This window comes from Trichosurus vulpecula, chromosome 1 (assembly GCF_011100635.1).
Source record: "Trichosurus vulpecula isolate mTriVul1 chromosome 1, mTriVul1.pri, whole genome shotgun sequence".
NCBI lineage: Eukaryota > Metazoa > Chordata > Mammalia > Diprotodontia > Phalangeridae > Trichosurus > Trichosurus vulpecula.
In genome coordinates this window covers 120,578,320-120,597,607 of record NC_050573.1, presented here as the reverse complement: position 1 = coordinate 120,597,607, position 19,288 = coordinate 120,578,320, and the positions used below count along the sequence as shown (strand labels likewise).

Here is a 19,288-nt window from a genome sequence, read left to right as displayed (position 1 = left end):
TGACCCCAGGGTAAATCATTCTCATCCTCACTTGCAAAGGGGAAAATAATGGAACCCACACCACAGAATCAAATGAGATAAGATATATAAAATATTTTGGAAACCTTAGAGTGCTACATAAATGCTGGTGATGATGGTAATGATGACGTATGTAGTAGTGCCCTAGGGAAATGACTTCTTTAAACTTATATTAGTAAGAAACAAGAGACAAGGTTTGAACTCAGGTCTTCCAACTTCTTATTCTGTAGTCTTTCAATGCGATACCATCTGAGACCTTTTGTAGTTATTTAGTCATGTCTTACTCTGCATGACCCCACTGGGGTTTTCTTAGGAAAGATACTGGAGTGGTTTGCCATTTCCTTCTCCAGCTCATTTTTACTAATGAGAAAACAGAGGCAAACAGGGTTAAATGACTTGCCCAGGGTCACACAGTTAAGTAAATGTCTGAGGCTAGATTTGAACTCAGAAAGATGAGTCATCTTGATTCCAAGCCTGGTGATCTATCCACTATGCCACCTAGCTGCCATATAGGAGACCTACTTGTGGCATTCAACTAGAAACTGTAGACAAAAACAGAGTGGCAGCTGTCACAAAACTATAACGATTGTATTAATATCATGGTACTGAAATTTAAGGAAAGAATGCCAACCTTATTTGGGATCATTCCTACTGTGTGAGAAAACAAGGAATGAGTGAGGGTAAAATGAGGTGATGCCACCAGAAAGTACTGAATAGAAAAGACTAAGATCCTGAGGAAAGTAGGTTTCCACTGGAGTGAAGGTACCACATAATAGTCAACATTCACTGACAGTCCAGAACCATCAGACAGTCAATATTAGACAGTCCAGAAGTAAGGTCTTGCTTCAGTGACCTTATTAGGAGCCTTTCCTGAAGTCTTTGGGACTAGCTGCCAACCAATATTTTGACAAGTAACTAGGTTGGCAATCACTTTATTTTCCTATTCTTTCTCCCTTCCACCATTTGTCCTGGGACTGTTTATAGTTGTATTTTTGGAGGGCTGTATCTTCAGTGGCCCATTTTCCCTCCCTATTTTTAATACATGGGGTGGGGGGGAATTGCTGCATTATTTGTTTGTTTACACAACAGCTGGTTTGCTATTTTTACTTTGAGCTTTCCTTGGTGGAGCAGGGAGTGGGGTGGGACTTAGAGGCATCACTAGAAGGGTAGGAAATAAGCATTTATATATGTGCATAGCATTGTGCTAAGCTTTTTAAAATTTTTTTATAAATACTATCAAAAGATTGAATGTTAAACTAATAACAAAGGATCTTGAGCATCCTTTTCAGATGTCACTTTCATTCAGTGATACACTTAGAGCATTAATGTTTCATAGCATTTTTGCTTTGCTTTTGTGACTGCATGCTCTGGTTTAGGAGCAGAGAGGTGACTAGAAGGCTGGAAGTCAGGAGGATCTCAGTTCAAATAACACCTCAGACACTTGGAATAATGGCACCCCAGGTAAATCACTAAACCTCTTTGGGGCTCAGTTTTCTTATTTGAAAAAAGGGGTTTTCTGTCCACTATACAACACCACCTTTCAACAGTATGGGATGGCAGCTGAAACAAAAAAAGTTAATAAAAAAATTAACAAAATAATAAATCACTAAACCTCTTTGGGCCTCAGTTTTCTTACTCGAACAGAAGGGTTTTCTGTCCACTATAAAATACCATCTTTCAGCAGTATGGGATGGCAGCTGAAACAAAAAAAGTTAATAAAATTAATAAAATTAATTTAATAAAAATAATAGTTAATAAAATTCTAGGCTACTTTGAGAGGAATAGGAAGGGATATCCCTGCTCTACTCTGTCCTACTCAGAGAAAATCAGGAATATTTTATCTAGTTCTATATTTTAGGAAGGACTTTATTAAGCTGGAGATCATACAGGGTAGGGTGACCATCTTTGTAGCAAAGTCTTGGAGATCCTATCAGATGAACATTGGTGAAAGGTACTGGGAGTGTGGCACCAGGCCAGGGTGGGGCAGGGGGGAGGGCACAATCATTAAAATGAAGGATTTGAAGGGTTGTTATTTGGGAGAGCAATAAACTTGTTTACTTAGTCCCTAAGAGTGGAACTAGGAGCAGTGAAGGGAAGTCACAAAGTGGAAAATTTGAGAGTGATGTAGGCAGGGGGGTGCTGGTAAATGCTTAACAAGTGGCCTGCAAAAAATGTGTCCATGACACACTACTGTTTTTAGCTTTTATTACCCATATTGTCAGTGATACAAAACTACAAATCTTGCTAGTCTTCTTAAATATATAATAGTTATCATGTAATTTTTTTCTTTCCTTCCCCCCACCAGATGGCTACCATTAGACACAAATATGTGTGTATACATACATATATAGGTACATATATAGGTACATATATGTATGTATACACACACACATATATATATACATACATATATGTAAAGCCATTCTATACATACTTCTATTTATCAGTTCTTTCTCTGTATTATTAACATTTCCTCCACCACTTTCTTAAGCCTAAACAAACAACGACAACAAAAATCAAGCCCTAATTTGTAGCATTTACTGATTTTCCCAGGTAAACACACTGAAACTTTAACAGTCTGTTCCCAGAACACCCATGATTATAAAGAGAAACTTGCTAATAATTTGATACATCCAAGAACGCATTGGTCTGCCTCTGAAGGAGGAGAGGGAGAAGGGAAAAGAAGAAGAAAGGAAGAAGTGACAAAAATCACCTAGGTCACATAGCAAGCTGATATCCCATGTCATTTCTGAGCTTGGTGAAATCTTTGGGAATGCTGTTGGCCCTTAACTGACCCCCGAAAATCTATTCTAAGGCCAAGTCAATACCAGTATGGAGGACCTTCAGGAAGCCAAAGTCTATTAAGGGCTTGGAATCCATTTGACAGTTGATCCATTGCGTTCTAGGATAAACTATATCCTTTGAGTTTGTTTTGGACCTAAAAATAGCCTCAAACCATCAGAATGGCCCTGAAACTGATCCAGGACTAGATTTTGCCAGTAGAGTTACGTCTGACCTATTTGGATTCACATGAGCATCCGTTACCCTATAACCATGACTGCGATTACAATAAACAAAGGAAATGATTGGAATAAAATGAAGGAAAAAATAAAAGATTGACTATATATCTTGCACAGTCCTAATAAAGGTTGGAAAGAATCTCTGGCCTTCAGTTAGCTTCTGTCTAATCTGCAGTTTCTAAATGGTTCTGTCCATAACCCACAAGCCTAGAGAGTTTGGTATTAGTACAGCAGCTAGACCTACACTCCTCCCTCATCCCTTCTTTGATTGCAGATCCTTAGCAGAGACTGAGATGATATCCTGCTCTTGTGTGATTTTCCTCAGCTACAATACCAGTCATTAAATCATCAAGCACCAACAATTTGTCAGGTGCTGGGCTAAGCATAAGATAAAAGCAAAATAGTTCATGCCCTCTAAGAGCTTACATTCCTAATGGAAGAAACAACATGTATACATATAAAGATATACAGGTAAGGGCAGCTAGGTGACCCAGTGGATAGAGCGCTAGCCTCAGAGTCAGGAGGAACCAAGTTCAAATTTGACTCACTTACTAGCTATGTGACCCTGGACAAGTCACATAATTCTATTTGCCTCAGTTTCCTTATCTGTAAAATGAGCTGGAGAATGAAATGGCAAACCACTCCAGTATCTTTGCCAAGAAAACCCCAAATGGGGTCATGAAGAGTCAGACACAACTGAAACAACTGAATACCACATATATATATATATATATATATATATATATATATATATATATATACACACACACACATATATATGTATATATGTATGTGTATGTGTATATGTATGTGTATATGTATGTATGTATACACAGATATATTTACACATATATACGTATAGAGAAGTATATATGTGTACATGTGTATATATGTTATATATGTATATATGTGTGTACACATATATACATATACACACAATGTAAACATACATATTGAAAATGACTACAAGGTAGTTGGCATAGGAAGTATATGGGAGACTGAGGGCCACAAGATAGAGCACTATGTTGAGAAACAGCAAGTAAACCAGATTGCAAAGTGTGGGGAGAAAAGAAATATGTTAGAAGACTAGAAAAATAGAAAGGGACCAGGTTGTGAAGAGTTAAGAGACAAACAGAGAAGTTTTTATTTGATCCTGAAAGTCACAGGGAGCCACTAGAGTTAATTGAGTAGGGGAATAACACAATCAGCAATGCACTTAAGGAATATCACTTGTCCACTGTGTGGAGGATGAATTGGGGTGAGGCCAAATATATGACCATATGTGGTTAACCTTGGAAAAAAAATAGAAGACTGAGCCCCAAGTCCTGTTTTGGATTAGGTAAGAATATGGATATGGGGTGCCTGCCTCAGTGTGGTGTGCCAGAAAATTATTCTCTCTCCATCCTGAAGGAACCATCTGTCAAATACCAAGAGGGACATCTTATTTTCATTTATTGTACATAATAAACTCTTGGGAACCTCTACCTTGAGCACACCCACTAATCTAGGAGTGTCCCGGAAGGGGAAATGAGAACCTCCCATCCCTGGTGTTGAAAGCACTGCCCTCTCTCCCACTCTCCCAATTTTCCTGGTTACACCCTTTGATACAGATCTGTCTCATTTAATTCAAACAAATCAAGCTTGTTGGAGGCTTAGAAGTACTAAGTGGTAATTCCAAGCAACTTACAGAACTTCATGGAAGTGCCTTACACTGACCTCATCCTTCTCCGTGGGCGTTAGTACATGGGCAAGTCTGGCTTTTTGCCAGTTCCTTGTGATTCCCTACATGCCCTGGGATGGAGAGGAAATTTGTTTCTTTTTTTTTCAGCCTGGTTACATCACAAAATTTTTCCTATAAAATATTCTTCAAAAAGTGGCTATTCTCAGAGGGCCTCAACATATTTTCCCTGTGAATAACAACAGACGGTAGTGAGACTGATGTATGAAAAACACCCAAAAGGCAGCACCACCCTTTCAAGCATAAAACTGGCCCCACCATCAGATACTAGATGGTGGGATTGCCACAAGGATGCTGCACAGTTTAGCAGTAGTTTTATTAAATAGTGGGAGATGAAAAGGGGATATTTTTTGGTTGTTGTATTATGTGCAAGAGACATTTATGTGTTAAACTCCCCTCTATAACCTGAAACCCCTTGTTTCAAACAGTCATGTGGGTGGAGAGGAGAGAGAGAAGGGAGAAAAGAAGTTTTGGGGTAGAGAGCGAGGCGGTGCTTATTTTGTCCTAAGAGGCCTCACCTAACATCCCCAATTCACTAAGATCTTAAAATGTTAAGAATTGAAAGGGAACTTAGCACCTCTAGGGTGCTACCTTTGTCTTGGCAATCAAATGGGCTCTTAGCCCTCAGTTCAACCAAGTGCCCTTAAAGAGTTTGGCCTTTGTTTCCTTGATTAGATTGGAAGTCCTTGGTGACCTCCTTTCCTCAGGGGAGGGCCTAGTTTACATGGGTTTGAGTGGCATGTTTGGGACATCAGAGGCTTTTAGACCACATGGGTTTAAGTCGTGCCAGACTTTGTGACGATTTTAGGTCAAGCGGGTGAGCCGCATGTGTGACTCACTCTTGACCTTGAAAAAGATATAAAACCAGGGGTTGGCTTTCTCTTTCTCAGAGCTCTGACCCACAAGCAGTGGTGGCTGGAGTGATTCTGGGCCAACCCTTGTTATGAGCTCCCGGAATGAACTTAGATGTTGGTAACTATGAATTGTGATTTGGTCTGTTTCTAATGTATCTTTGTATTTGTATCTGCTCTGAAGTTCAGGGTGCTGACTTTTTCCCCTGAACTAAGTGAATGGTATTTGTATGCTGAATTAAAGTAAGCCTGTTAACCCCTTAATGTTGCTTTCCTTAGTAAAGCAGATCAAAGGAACCTGGGCTTGCAGCATTCTGTGAGCTGGTTGTTGTTGCTCTTACACTGCCCACAGCAGCTGCTAGCTGGATTGTTGAAACAACCTTCTGAAGGACATTCCTGATCTCTGAACATGCATGTGCACACACACACACACACACACACACACACACATACAGCTAGCAGTCTCTCTCCTAAATTGTGTTTTGTATTTACTTTTTGCCTTTACATCATTTGCATTTGGTTGTAATGTATGTGTGCTAGACCCCCAGCACAACCTAAGTTCCTTAAAGGCTTTAAAAACAATCTTATTTTTTCTTTGTATTCCCAGCACTAATGCTTTGGATATAGTAAACAGTTAATGAATGTCTGTTGAGTGAATCCATGGACTGCCTCATTTTATAGAAGTAATAAAACAAGACCCACAGAACTGATGTGACTTTCCTAAGGTCCCATGAATTGTAAATGGCAGGACTAAGATTCAAACCCAAATTCTCAAATTGCAAATTCAGTGGTTTTTCTGCCCCACTCTTGGACTGAATTCTTTTTTTTTTCCTATCTTAAATTTTTTTCAGTTTTCATCAACCAGCCCCTGATTTCAAGACTTTGCTCTCTGCAGGAAAGATAAATGGTTTCTGTTAATCAGTCTAGAACCTTTACTCCTTTAAAATTAGGCAGATAATTATTTCCACTCAGTCTGAAGGGGATGGGGAGAGGGAGGACAGGGAGTGCATAGAGAACAATTGGAACAATTCGTGAAAGAGAGGTTGGAACATCTGGACGGCAGGATCTCCCTACCATTTTGACACATTTTTTTTTTTCACACATACAGTGAGGACACTAAACGATGACAAACTTGAATGTGCTTTCTCTTTACTTATGACTAAGCAGCTGGGCCTCTTGCCAGACTCAAACAGATGGTCCCAAACTCCGTACCTCCCTCAAACTGGAATTCAGGCTTAAGGACCCCTTGTTTCAAACAGCCATGGGAGTAGAGGGGAGAGAGAGAAGCGGAGAAAGAAGGTTTGGGGGCAGACGGAGTGCGGTGCTGCTTTTTTTGTCCAGAGAGAAGGTAACTGGTCTTTTCCTTCCCATTCACTGAAGTGAGTCCTCAGAGGCCGGACTCCGCCCCGTTAGTCTGAGCACCCAGAGAAAAGCCGGTCCTGACACAGGCGTGCGGGAGCACACACCCCAGCACCGCGCCCTATTCGTCCTTTCACCGCTGCTGCAGAGACCTTGGCTGCTGTAGATGCCTTGGCCAATTACCATAGCAACCCCCGGGGTTGCTATTGTAATCCCATTACATTTAGCCTCCCAGCCAATCCCACCCTCCCTCCTTCGCCAGCTGCAGCCAACCGGCTTCTACTTGTCCCTAGACGCGCTCTATATAATCTGCCTTAGCAGCTATAAATACGAGCTTTGCTCGTGAGAACCAGAGGCAAAGGAAACCGGTGGGTTTAAAAAAAAAAGTTTTAAAAAAAGAGACAGAGAGAAAGAGTCATTGCAAGAAATCCGGAGCGAGAACCATGCAGTGCGGGCTGCTGCCCCCACCAGGGATGAGGGTCCCGCAGCGTAAACAATGTCTGTGCCTCAGTTTCTTGCTCCTTCTTCTACTGAACAAGGTAAGTGACTCTCCCGCACCGTACCCCCGCAGGGCGCTCGCTCTCGACCCACCCTTACTGAACGGGGCTGTACTCTTTCTACTCGCAGGTCGTTCCAGCTCAGAGTTGCCCATCTCCGTGCCCGGGCCGATGCCCAGCCCAGCCGCCTGCCTGCGCCCCCGGGGTGCCGGCTGTTTTGGACAGATGCTCCTGCTGCCTGGTCTGCGCCCGTCAGCGCGGCGAGAGCTGCTCCGAGCTACTGCCCTGCCAAGAGAGCAGCGGCCTCTACTGTGACCGCAGCGCCGACCCGAGAGCTGAAGTTGGCATCTGCATGGGTAACCCGCGCTCGTCCCGTTTGGAGCTCAGGGCCGGGAACTACCAGGGGCCTACTTTAGATTCTTCTGAGGTCCCCCTCCTGACTTGGAAATTCTTTCAAATCACGGTGATAGCGGGGTGGAGTTGGGGGGAAGGGGGGGAAGGCAGACGTAGGGGAGGGAAATAATCATGGGAAAAGGTAATTGAGAAGGGACTCGGGGGTGGCAATGAGATTTGGGTTTACAAGAGGAGATAGAATAAGAGGAAAGGGCAAGAGCCTGGTATTGCTGGGACTCTTCTTGAGCAAGGAGAGCGTGGGGCCAAAGAGAACGAACTAAAAAACTTCCCCTACTTGATGTCCTTGAAAAGAATTTAGACAGATGATTGACAACTCAAGAGTAGAGTTTAAAGCCGGTTAGGTCATTTCCTTTTGCGATTTCCAAGGGGAGAAGAGGGGAGGAAAGGAGAAAGCCCTGAGTCTGCATGCAAAATAATTACAATAATAAAAAAAGTCCATAAAATTCCCCAGGCTGTCATCTAGCAGGTTTGTTTTCACACCTGTATATTACATTTAAAAAAAATGCAAAGCCAGCCCCAGATCACCCAGAGAGTTGGATGAAAGCATCATAGCAGGTTCTCCTTTGCTGTATATAGCATTGCTATTTCTATGCCCAATGCCCTCACATAGAATGAAAGGTACTTGAAAGCAAGGCTTTTTTTTTTGGTCTTTGTATCTCCAGCTCCTTGCCTAGTGCCTTAAATTTTTGTTGAATTGAGAGGATAGCAAAATAAAACAAAACCTACAAGGAAAAAAACACAGCTCTGAGTTTTGTCAGGGAAAGATGATTGTCAACCTGGAATTTGTTGTAGAAATATACCTTTTTTATGACAGGACTGTTAAGTTAGCTACCAACCTTGAAAATTCAACAAACGTTAACTAATTATCCACTGTGAAGGAAGCACTCTTCAAGTCACTAGGGCTAGAAAGAGAAAAAAAGGAAAACATGCACTACCTCCTTCTCCCAGAGTAACTTTAGCTGAACCTTAAAGCATCCAGACTTTATTCACTTTATGACCAATTAATCTCCACAGGGAAAGGTGAGCTGCTTAATAATATTTAAAGTTGTGCTCCACCAGTACTATAACATAGTTGGAAAGGAGGGTGAGGAATCCCCTGCACATTCAGAACCATATGAAGGGGCCTTAGAGATCAGCTGGTTTAACTCCCTTATTTTATAGATGAAGAAGCCAAGCTCTAGAGAGGGGAATATAAGGATCATATTAGTTCAGATTTAGAGCAACAAAAGACTTGAAAGGTAATCTCTAATTGAACCCAACATCATAGCCTGTGAAACCCAACCAAAGCACAATTATTGCAGACAGAAATGATCTTTACAATTTGGGTACAAACCCAGCTATCAGACATTCCTTAGGAACCTTCTGTTGTCCAGAAATTAGAAAAGGACAAATAGGAGATTTTGACCAGCTCCAGAAATCCTTTATGTAATTACTGTGGGGTTTTTTGCTCTTTTCCCTCTCTCTTTTTCACCCATGTCCCCTGAATATTTTAGTTCTAGAAGAAGACAATTGTGTGTTTGATGGCATAATTTACCGAAGTGGTGAGACCTTTCAGCCAAGCTGTAAATATCAGTGCACCTGCAGAGATGGGCAAATAGGCTGCATTCCACGCTGCAACCATGACCTGCTCCTTCCTCGCCCTGACTGTCCTTTCCCAAGGAAAGTGGAAGTTCCAGGAGAATGTTGTGAGCAGTGGGTTTGTGACCCAAAGGAAGAAGGGACTTTGGGAGGCCTTGCTCTAGCAGGTGAGAAACTCATTAGGGCTGAAGGTCACTGGACAGGGGCCTCTTTCCACTCTGTGCCTGAATGCTAAAGGCATGCATACTCTGGGGTCCCATAAGGAACATTTCAAGATGAGAATCTGGCCTTCATTTGTTAGAATTGTGGTTTTGCTTTCCAATTTGCTCTCTCTAAGAATGCTGAGTGTCCTTAAAATCCAACCCAAGATACTGTAATGAGCTCAGCAGATACCTAAAATGGAAATCTGCTAAATGGCTCTTCTTTTCCATGAGAACACTTCATAGGCTTTAGACATTCTTATTTTTACAGAGGAGTAAACTGAGGCACAAATAGGTAGAGTAGCTTACTCTAAGGTTACTTAGAAAGTAAATTTCAAAGATATGGTTTGGACCCAAGTCATCTGACTCCAAATTAAGCCAACTTGGTCCTTGGTAATACAAAAGTTATGTGATAATCAAAAAGTAATCATGGAAAGTGAACTGGCCCAGGAGTCAGGAAGACCTGTGTCCATATCCACTTCTGACACACTCTGACAATGAGACCCTAGGCAAGTCACTTAACTTCTCAGTTTCCCTAGCAGCAAAGGAGGTTCTGACCTGCTTTGACAAAAGAAGTCCCTAACCAGGACCTACCTATACTCATGAAATCACAGGCAAATATAAAAAAAAATTAAAAATTTTAATGCTATAACAAGTTATATAATTATAATAATATAATATATAATAACATAAATGATATGTATATATGATATATAGTAGCTTACATGAATATTCATCGAATCCAACAAGCATTTGTGAAATAATTCCTATGAATGTGGCACTGTGGTAGGCACTGGAATATCTTTGAAATAGAAAAAGAAACAGTCTCTGCCAGTCAGTAAGTAAACATTTATTAAGCACTTATTTGCCAGGCACTTCACTAAGTGTTGGGCATTTAAAGAAAGGCAAAAGCAGTCCCTGATCTCAATATGTTCACAGTCTAATGGGGGAGACACCACGCAAACAACTAGGTACAAGCAAGCTATATACAGTATGAAGTGGAAATAATCAACAGAGAGAAGGCACTAGCATCCAGGAAGATTGGAAAAGACTTCCTGTAGAAAATTAGATTTTAGTTGGAACTTGAAGGCAATCAGAAAAGCCCAGAAGTGGAAATAAAGAGAGACAGCATTCCAGGCATGGGGGACAGCAAGAGGAAATGCCCAAAGTTGGGAGATAGGAACGTGCCCTCAAGGAGCTTACATTCTACTGAGGGAATACAACATGTAAACAGATGTATGTAGATGATGATTTGCACTTTTGCAATGGGTTTTCACACATACAGTCTCATCTGATTCTCATTTCAAGCCCCGCCCCCTCCATGATACAAATATGACCAGATGTCCAGATACCCATTTTACAGAATGTGAAATCAAGTTTCACAAGTCTAAGTGGATTGTCTGAGGTCGCAGAGCTAGTAGGTAGTGGAACTACTTTGGGATTCAGACCCACACCTTCTGATGTCATCATAGCGCTTTCTTCCAGGGAAGTGTTTTCTCCGCTATACAGGGTGACCCTTCTTTTTGGATGGTAATACTCCATTTGCACGTCCTTAAAATAAAGTTTCCTCTGTAAGTAGCCTGGGAAACCTTCATCCATCTCCATGCTCTACAGAGAAATAACAGCTTAGTTCAGATCCTACCAGTGATGCATACTATTCATGTGATCTTGGGCAAGTTCCTTCACTTCTCTGGGCCTCAGTCTTCTCATCTGTAAAATGAGATGATTGGTCCAAATGAGTTCTGAAGACCTTTCCAGCTCTAGAACTATTAGCTCAGGATGCTAAATGACATGAGAAGAAGCGAAGTCCCAAAGCATTTCTTGTAAGGAGCTTAGCCATTTTCCTCAGCAGGGGAAAGAAATATTGCAGTGTTCTCACTCATCTGGTGGTAGAGACTGCTTTGCAGAAGCTGCACGTCAGCCAACAGCCAAAGCTTATTGGGATCGCTTAACAATGAGGTCAGTCTTAGTGGGTGTTTTCTCCAGCCGTAGCTCCTCAGAAGGAACCTACTTCTGACATTTCATCCCTGGTACCATTAACAAGTGATTTAATAATACTTTACATCTGTGCAGCACTTTAGTTTCTGTTTTTGTTTTTCTTCCAAGACTTCTTCACGTAACTTTGCCCATTTTCTCTGTAACAAATCCATGAGAAGCAGTGTTTCCTAGTAGATCCAGAGACCTAGACTGAGAGAAGGGGAGCAAGGGAGTCCTGGTTTCGAATTCTGCCTCTACTATATACTAGCTATAAGCATTTGTCTTTATTGATGTGACCACAAGTCTCTGAAAATGTAAGTTACAGATGATTTGATAATCTTCATCAGCAGAGGGCATTTCTATGCCAGGAATTCCCTACATGGATGACATGACAGGTTCAGATGAAGAAAAGAGAAGAATAAATTCAGTCTGAGAGCTATGATTTAAGCAGGGTACCATTCTTCTCATAATTTAGAATAATGTGGTGCACTGGTTCTAAGTGTTTGTTGAACTGAATTAAGTTGATAGAAAGTAAGACTCAGAAAGGTTATGCCTTGTTCAAGGTCAACAAATACGTGACAATGCTTGAACTAGAACACAGGCTTTTTGACTCTCTACCAAAAGTGGGGAACCTGTGGCCTTGAGGCTACGTGTGGACTTCTAGGTCCTTGAGTGCAGCCTTTTGACTAAGTCCAAGTTTTACAGAACACATTTTTTATTAAGGGGATTTGTTCTGTGAAGTTTGGATTCAGTCAAAGGGCCAAGCTTGAAGACCTAGAGGGCCACATATGGCCTCAAGGCCACAGGTTCCCCACACTTTTGGTCTATGCTGTTTGACTGTTTATGCCCTTCTTTAGTGGATAAAGAACCGACCTCGAAGACTGAAAGACCTAGGTGTCACATCTTGACACGTAGTGACTGCGGAACTCTGGGCACATTGCTTAACCTTTAAGTATTACTCTAAAACTATAAGTTTTAGAAAAGATGCTGACCTATATTTATACAGAAAATTGCCTTAGCTATGAGTTCTCTAAGCCAATATGCCTTCTCTCTGTTAATTATTTCCTATTTATCCTGTGTATATCTTGCTTTGCATATATTTTTGCATGTTTTCTCCCCCTTAGATTGTGAGGATCTCGAGAGCCTTTTTTGCTTCTTTTTGTATCCCCAGTGCTTCGCACAGTGCCTGGCACACAGTAGACACTTAAAAATGGTTGTCAACTGATCAGACTTCTACATCCAGTCCCTATCCCTATTCCATTCCATAATTATTTCTGTACATTGTAATATTCCTAAGACTTTGACTGTTGAAGTTCAATTTCACAAATATTTTTGTATTAAATTTTTCCACTAAATAAAACATTCCTGATCTATTCTTACATAAAGCAGGAGGATAAAAATACACCCATATTTACTTTGTAAAATACTGTTGACTTTACTGTGTGGTGGAGATGTTAAAATTATCTTCCAACTTACAAAAACAATAAATCATCAACTATGTTTAACAAATAAGGAAACAGAACCACTTAGAAAGGGAATTGGTTTGTCCCAAGTCACACATAATAAGCTTAAGTTTTAATAAACTGAAGAATCTGATTCTGTCTTTTGTGTCAAGTATTACTTCCTACAGGAAGTCCTTCTTGAATCCCTATAGTTATCAGTGGCTCTGTCCCTCCTCAGATTGTCTTATATTTACTTATCTGTTTATATGTCCTATCCTTAGGAAAAAATGTAAGTTTCTTAAGGAGAGAATATTTTTCATCTCCCCCCTTCAGCTTCTAGCAGGAACTGCCCCACGTCCATCTGAGCTTCTGGGCTGCACACACAGGGTAAATGAAACAAGAGTCATCGATTCAATTACTTCTGGTGAGATGGAGGACTATCAAACATTACCATGTTTCCTCCTATTGGATCCTAAGTTTTTCCAGGCCTTACCATCTGCCCTACCACCATACTTAATTAATTAGCATGTGAGCTCCTTGAAAGCCGGAACTATCTTGCTTTTTCTCTTTGTATCCATAGCATTTAACACAGGGCTTGGTACACAGTGAGTGCCTAATAAATGCTTTTTCACTCACTCACTCATTCATACATTCATTCATTATTGTTTGTACAATGTCTAACACTGTGTCTTTCCCATTGTTTGTGCTTAATGATCTCCCATTGAATTGTCTAATCGCTTCTGCCAAAACTGTCCCTTCTATCCTCCCAAAGCACACTTGTGTTTTTATTATCATTTGTAGACTTGCAGACATTATTTCCTCTAGAAAATCATCAATTACATCTCAATCTTTCATATACAAATCCACATCTTAAAACACTGATGGTCACATTGTAAAGGCACAGGTTTGGGCTCCTGGTGATGTTCTGGTTACAGAAAGTTACTGTGTTCTTTCTACATTACCCTTTGTTGTTGTTGTTCAGTCGTTTTAAGTCAGGTCTAATTCTTTGTGACCCTATTGTGATTTTCTGGGTAAAGATATTGGAGTAGTTTTACATTTCCTTCTCCAGCTCATTTTACCAATGAGGAAACTGAGGCAAACAGGGTTAAGTGACTTACCCAGGGTTACGTAGCTAATAAATGTCTGAGGCCAGGTTTGAACTCAGGAAGAGGAGTCTTCCTGACTCCAAGTCCAGCACTCTATCCTCTATGCCACCCACCTGCCCTACCTTACCCTTATCCTCTCTTTATTTCATGAGTAATTATTGGAAGGGTCATTATGTGAACCCTATGTTTCTTTTCATGGTAATACTGATGGTGTGTATCTTTGTCAAAGCTTACAGACAAGAGGCCACACTGGGGATCGGTGTGTCTGACTCAAGCCTCAACTGTATAGAGCAGACCACAGAATGGAGTGCGTGTTCTAAAAGCTGTGGGATGGGATTTTCTACTCGAGTCACCAATAGGAATCGTCACTGTGAGATGATGAAGCAGACTCGTCTTTGCATCGTAAGGCCCTGTGAACAAGAGGTTGAACACGCCATTGAAAAGGTACATCCTATTAAGCAGGCTTACTGAGGACAGCTCTGAGAGAGTTGTATGGGAGCAGCAGGTGTGAGAGGACATATCCTTGAAACCAGAGTAAAATGGTATTTGTGTAGGGGGGATGGAGGACAGGGAACAAAAGAGATAGAGTGGGGATCAAGAAAAAGCTATATCACAGACAGGTAGGCACCCTATGGCTCTGGCACTGCTGTGAGTCAGCATCAGAGAGAAATCAGAAAGAGCAAAGGAGGCCAGACTGGTTATCACTGAGATTCCCCAGCCATTAATCTCTTCACTTTCTCTTAAGCATTAGAACGTCAGCAATTGTAACCTAGCAAGTTCAGAATAGGAACTGAGAACTCAGAACTAGATAGATAGCATTTATTCAAGACTTTAATATCTGTAATGTGCTTTATAAATATTATCTCAGTGTGTCCTCACAAGAACCCTGGAAAGTAGGTGCTATTATTATCCTCATTTTACAGATGAGAAAAGAGAGACAGAGGTTAAGTGACTTGCCCAGGATCACTTAGCTAGGTCGTGTCTGAGGCTAGAATTGAATTCAGGTCTTCCTGACTCCAGGACAAGTACTATCTCCACTAGGCGGTATACCTAGCTGCCACCCATTAGTGCTTCTAAAATCATTGGGGGTTGGAGAACTGAATGCAGCTTTCCATCTCATCTCTTGGAAACTTATAACATTCAATTCCAGCTAGGGATATCTCTGCTTTGGTGCAGTAGAATGGATGAGATGACTTCAAGCCCATCTAAAAATTGATTCTATAATAACCCACATACTGGGAAACATCGCTTCAGTCTAAGGCGGTGTACCCCAACCTTACTCACTAGAGATTTCCCACTTTCACTAGGAGGGGCAGGGAAGGATATTGTTGGCCTTGTGCCCTATTTATAACTGCTAGCTAGAAATGAGCTAAGATCAATACAAGAAAATTGTAATAAATACAATATACTGATACTATAAAATAGTTTTCAAACTTTTTGGTGTTAGAACCCCTTTACACTCTTAAAAATGATTGAGGATTCCCAAAGAGCTTTTGTCCTATATGGTTTATGTCTGTTGATAATTTTGTAGTTGTTCAGTTGTTTTTCAGTTACATCTGACTCTTCATGACCCTGTTTGGAGTTTTCTTGGCAAAGTTACTGGAATGGTTTTCCATTTTCTTCTCTAGCTCATTCTACAGATGAGAAAACTGAGGCAAATAGGGATAAGTGACTTGCTGTAACTGTCTGAGGCTTGATTTGAACTCAGGAGGGTTTGTCTTATGATTTCAGGTCCAGTGCTCTATCCACTGTGTCACCCAACTGCCCCTATTGATATTTGCCTAATAAAAATTAAAATCAATTATTTTAATTTATTTCATTTAAAATGATCATGGGGCAGCTAGGTGGCTCAGTGAGTAGAACACTGGCCCTAGAGTCAGGAGGACCTGAGTTCAAATTCAGCCTCAGACACTTGACACATGTACTATCTGTATGATCTTGGGCAAGTCACTTAACCCCAATTGCCCTGCCAAAAAAAAACAAACAAATAAAATGACAAAAAGAAACCCATTACATGTTAACATAAGTAACATTTTTATGAAAAAATAACTATATTTTCCTTAACAAAACTATTAGTGAGAAGAGTAGAGCTGTTTTATATATTTTTGCAAATTTCTTTTATGCATGGCTTAATAGAAGACACCTGTATTCTCATGTTTCTACATTCAGTCTCTTGTGATATGGGTTTTTTTATGTTCAAGTGTAAAAAGAAGATTCAGCCTCACACAGATATGCAATTGGAAAAAGTAGAAATATCTTAATAGGCAAAAAACATCGTAGTAAAATTATAAAAATATTGCTGACCTCATGGACCTCTTGAAAGGGTGTTGGGGAGCCCCAGGGGATCTTCAGACTACACTTTGAGAACTGCTGCTAAAAAAATACTTGCCAATGAAAGGGGAGTGGGATAGATTTGCACCCTCCAAAGAGCTGACATTTAATAGAACTTCAGTTTTTGAAAGGTTTCAGTAAATAGATTACTTAAAAGTCCTTTCAACCTATTTTTTTAATTTGACTTTATTTATTGCTTTCTTTCTCCCAAACTACAGCTATTTTCCATATAGGAAAATATTCTATGACTAGAAACCAGTTTGGTATCTGGCAACCTTTTTTAAGTTTCACATATTTTCTAGACCAGTGTTTTCCAATTTAAACTATACTGCAGACTAGCAAACTATCTCCATTCCCATCCACTGACTAATTGTTGCTCTGCCCTCTGCAGCCTATATGGGGTGGCTCTTAGACAACCAGGAAGGAGGCAGGAAAGAGAACCATGAAAAGAAAAAATATGCAGAGGGAGGATTATGGAAAAGGTGTTACTTTATTAAAGTTACAAGTTTTAAAATGGTAGTGAAAGTTTTATGGACTGGTAAAAATTTTGCCATCACTTGTGCCTGGGAAACCCTACCCTAGACTTCCTAGGTATTCTAGAAATTGACTGCTTATCAGAATAAGAGTCAGTGATTACCACAAAGCTATACCTCATACTTCATCTCATACCTCTCTCTCTCTCTCTCTCTCTCTCTCTCTCTCTCTCTCTCTCTCTCTCTCCCTCTCTTGCTCTCGCTCTCTCTCGCTCTGTCTCTCTCAGAAAGGAAAAAAGTGTTTCCGCACTAAGAAGTCCCTTAAGGCCATCCACTTACAATATAAGAACTGCAGCAGCACCCAGACATACAAGCCCAGATACTGTGGTGTCTGTACTGATGGCCGATGCTGTACTCCACACAATACCAAAACCATCCAAGTGGAATTCTATTGTCCTCAAGGACAAATTATCAAGAAGCCTATGATGCTCATCAGTACTTGTGCCTGTCACACCAACTGTCCTCAGAGCAATGATGCCTTCCTCCAAGATTTAGAGCCCAAGCCTAGAAGAATGAAGATATAAACTGTGCGGGACCGGCAACGTGCTGATGGAGAAGATTTGGGAATAAGCCAAAACTTGACCCATTCTTTTGAATATAAGGTAAATGGGTTGAAGATCAGTGACTTTGCTCTCACCTCAGCATGTATGTAACATGTTCTCCGGTATTATAGCCAGCTAGCTTATTTTGTGTTACCTGAAAGGAAGGAGAAATTTAGTAAATAAAGCAAGGAGTCCAAGTAGAATAAAGGTAAGTAAAAGATATGGTTCAGTGACAAGTTAATTTTCTATGATTCTGTTTAGACAAATTAAAGGCACTATAATTACAACAAACAGTTCTGTATTTTTCCTTGGTATGCTGTACACATTGCATGATGGTGTCCTTTTGCTTGTTTTAGGTGCTCATCTCATCTCAAATGATAGAATTACCCCAAAATGACACCAACCACATCAATGTACAACTACATTGTTGTAGTTACATTTTGACTTAAGGGTGCTCTGCTCTTTATCCATTTACATTCAAAATTTGGGGAGCATTTAATAAAAACAAGATCTAAGCTAGCATGGGAGATAGCTCTGATACTGTATTTTTTAAGTCTGAATGGAGACTATTCATCTATTTTGATATATATTGCACAGAAAGAGACAGGCAGTGTCTACACTCATAAATTGGGTAGTAGGTCACTTAATGGAGTGAGTGATATCTAAAAGCAAGTTAGTCTGGCTTTACAGGTCACAATAAACCTTGTTGCATTTCAAACTCTTTACAATAAAGAGGAAGAGCAAAATACTTAGCAGAGGTAATCCTCTCCACCAAGGCTATTGCCACTTTCAAAGAGCTTTCAGTCCTTTCCACACATTCATTTTCTTTGCCATTCTGAAGCATGTTTTAGCTGTCTGTGTTGTTTTTGGTGCACTTATAACTGAATTCCAGACACAAGAATAAGGAATTGCTATGATGGCACAATAAACCACCAGAATGGCATGTGATCCCAAATTTGGGATTAATGTAGCTGTGGCTTATTAAACTGTATATGACCCATAATAAAACACCCTATAAATAAGATTTATATGTACACATGTGTATCCCTATGAGTCTGCAAGATAAGTTACACCATTAAATCTGTAAATTCCTCTTGTTTTGTGCATTGAACTTGTTTTCTTGTTATGTTAACAAAGCATTAATGTAAATATGGAAATTGTATATTTTGTAAAATATCCTTTTTTATTTTTCTGTACTTGTCAAACATACTGAATAAACAAGTTTTGAAAGTGTGTGATTTTGCCAGCACTTATTTAAGGCTCCTATCACCTTTGTATTTTGAAATGTAATAACCAAAACCCATTGCCAATTTCAGGACCAAATGAATGCCCATTTATTGATTGTACTTGCAAACATGAACAACGGTTCATTGACCTTTAGTAGAATATTAAAACACTATCTGTTGCTATCAGACAAGATATTTGTAGGTAAGCTTATTAATTACTTTATAAGAAGGAATACATAAAGGCTGTGGCTTCTTGATGAAAAACATTTACATGAAAACTAAAACATATTTTAATAGATGTCTTATCCATGTATTAATCAACATTCAGCAAGCATTTATTAAGCATTTACTATGTGCTCGATGCTGTGCTAAGCACTGGGAGTAAGAAGAAAGGCAAATCCGGTCTTTGCCTGCAAGGAGTTTACATTCTGATGGAGATGACATGAGTGAATCAGT

General features: G+C 40.2%; 1 protein-coding gene across 1 annotated transcript; it reads left to right on the top strand.

The window, feature by feature from the left end:
* Window positions 1-7,323: 7,323 nt before the first annotated feature.
* On the top strand, window positions 7,324-18,839 carry CCN3 (cellular communication network factor 3). The gene is made up of 5 exons (XM_036768578.1): window positions 7,324-7,525; window positions 7,614-7,839; window positions 9,391-9,642; window positions 14,430-14,644; window positions 17,292-18,839. The coding sequence occupies exons 1-5, from the start codon at window positions 7,430-7,432 to the stop codon at window positions 17,586-17,588; spliced, it is 1,086 nt and encodes a 361-aa protein (XP_036624473.1). The 5' UTR covers window positions 7,324-7,429; the 3' UTR covers window positions 17,589-18,839.
* Window positions 18,840-19,288: the final 449 nt, after the last annotated feature.

Coding starts and splice junctions, on each gene's coding strand:
- CCN3 (XM_036768578.1), top strand. CDS start 7,430: ATGCAGTGCGGGCTGCTGCCCCCACCAGGGATGAGGGTCCCGCAGCGT. Junction 7,840..9,390: donor TGAAGTTGGCATCTGCATGG/GTAACCCGCGCT, acceptor TGAATATTTTAG/TTCTAGAAGAAGACAATTGT. Junction 14,645..17,291: donor TTGAACACGCCATTGAAAAG/GTACATCCTATT, acceptor TGTCTCTCTCAG/AAAGGAAAAAAGTGTTTCCG.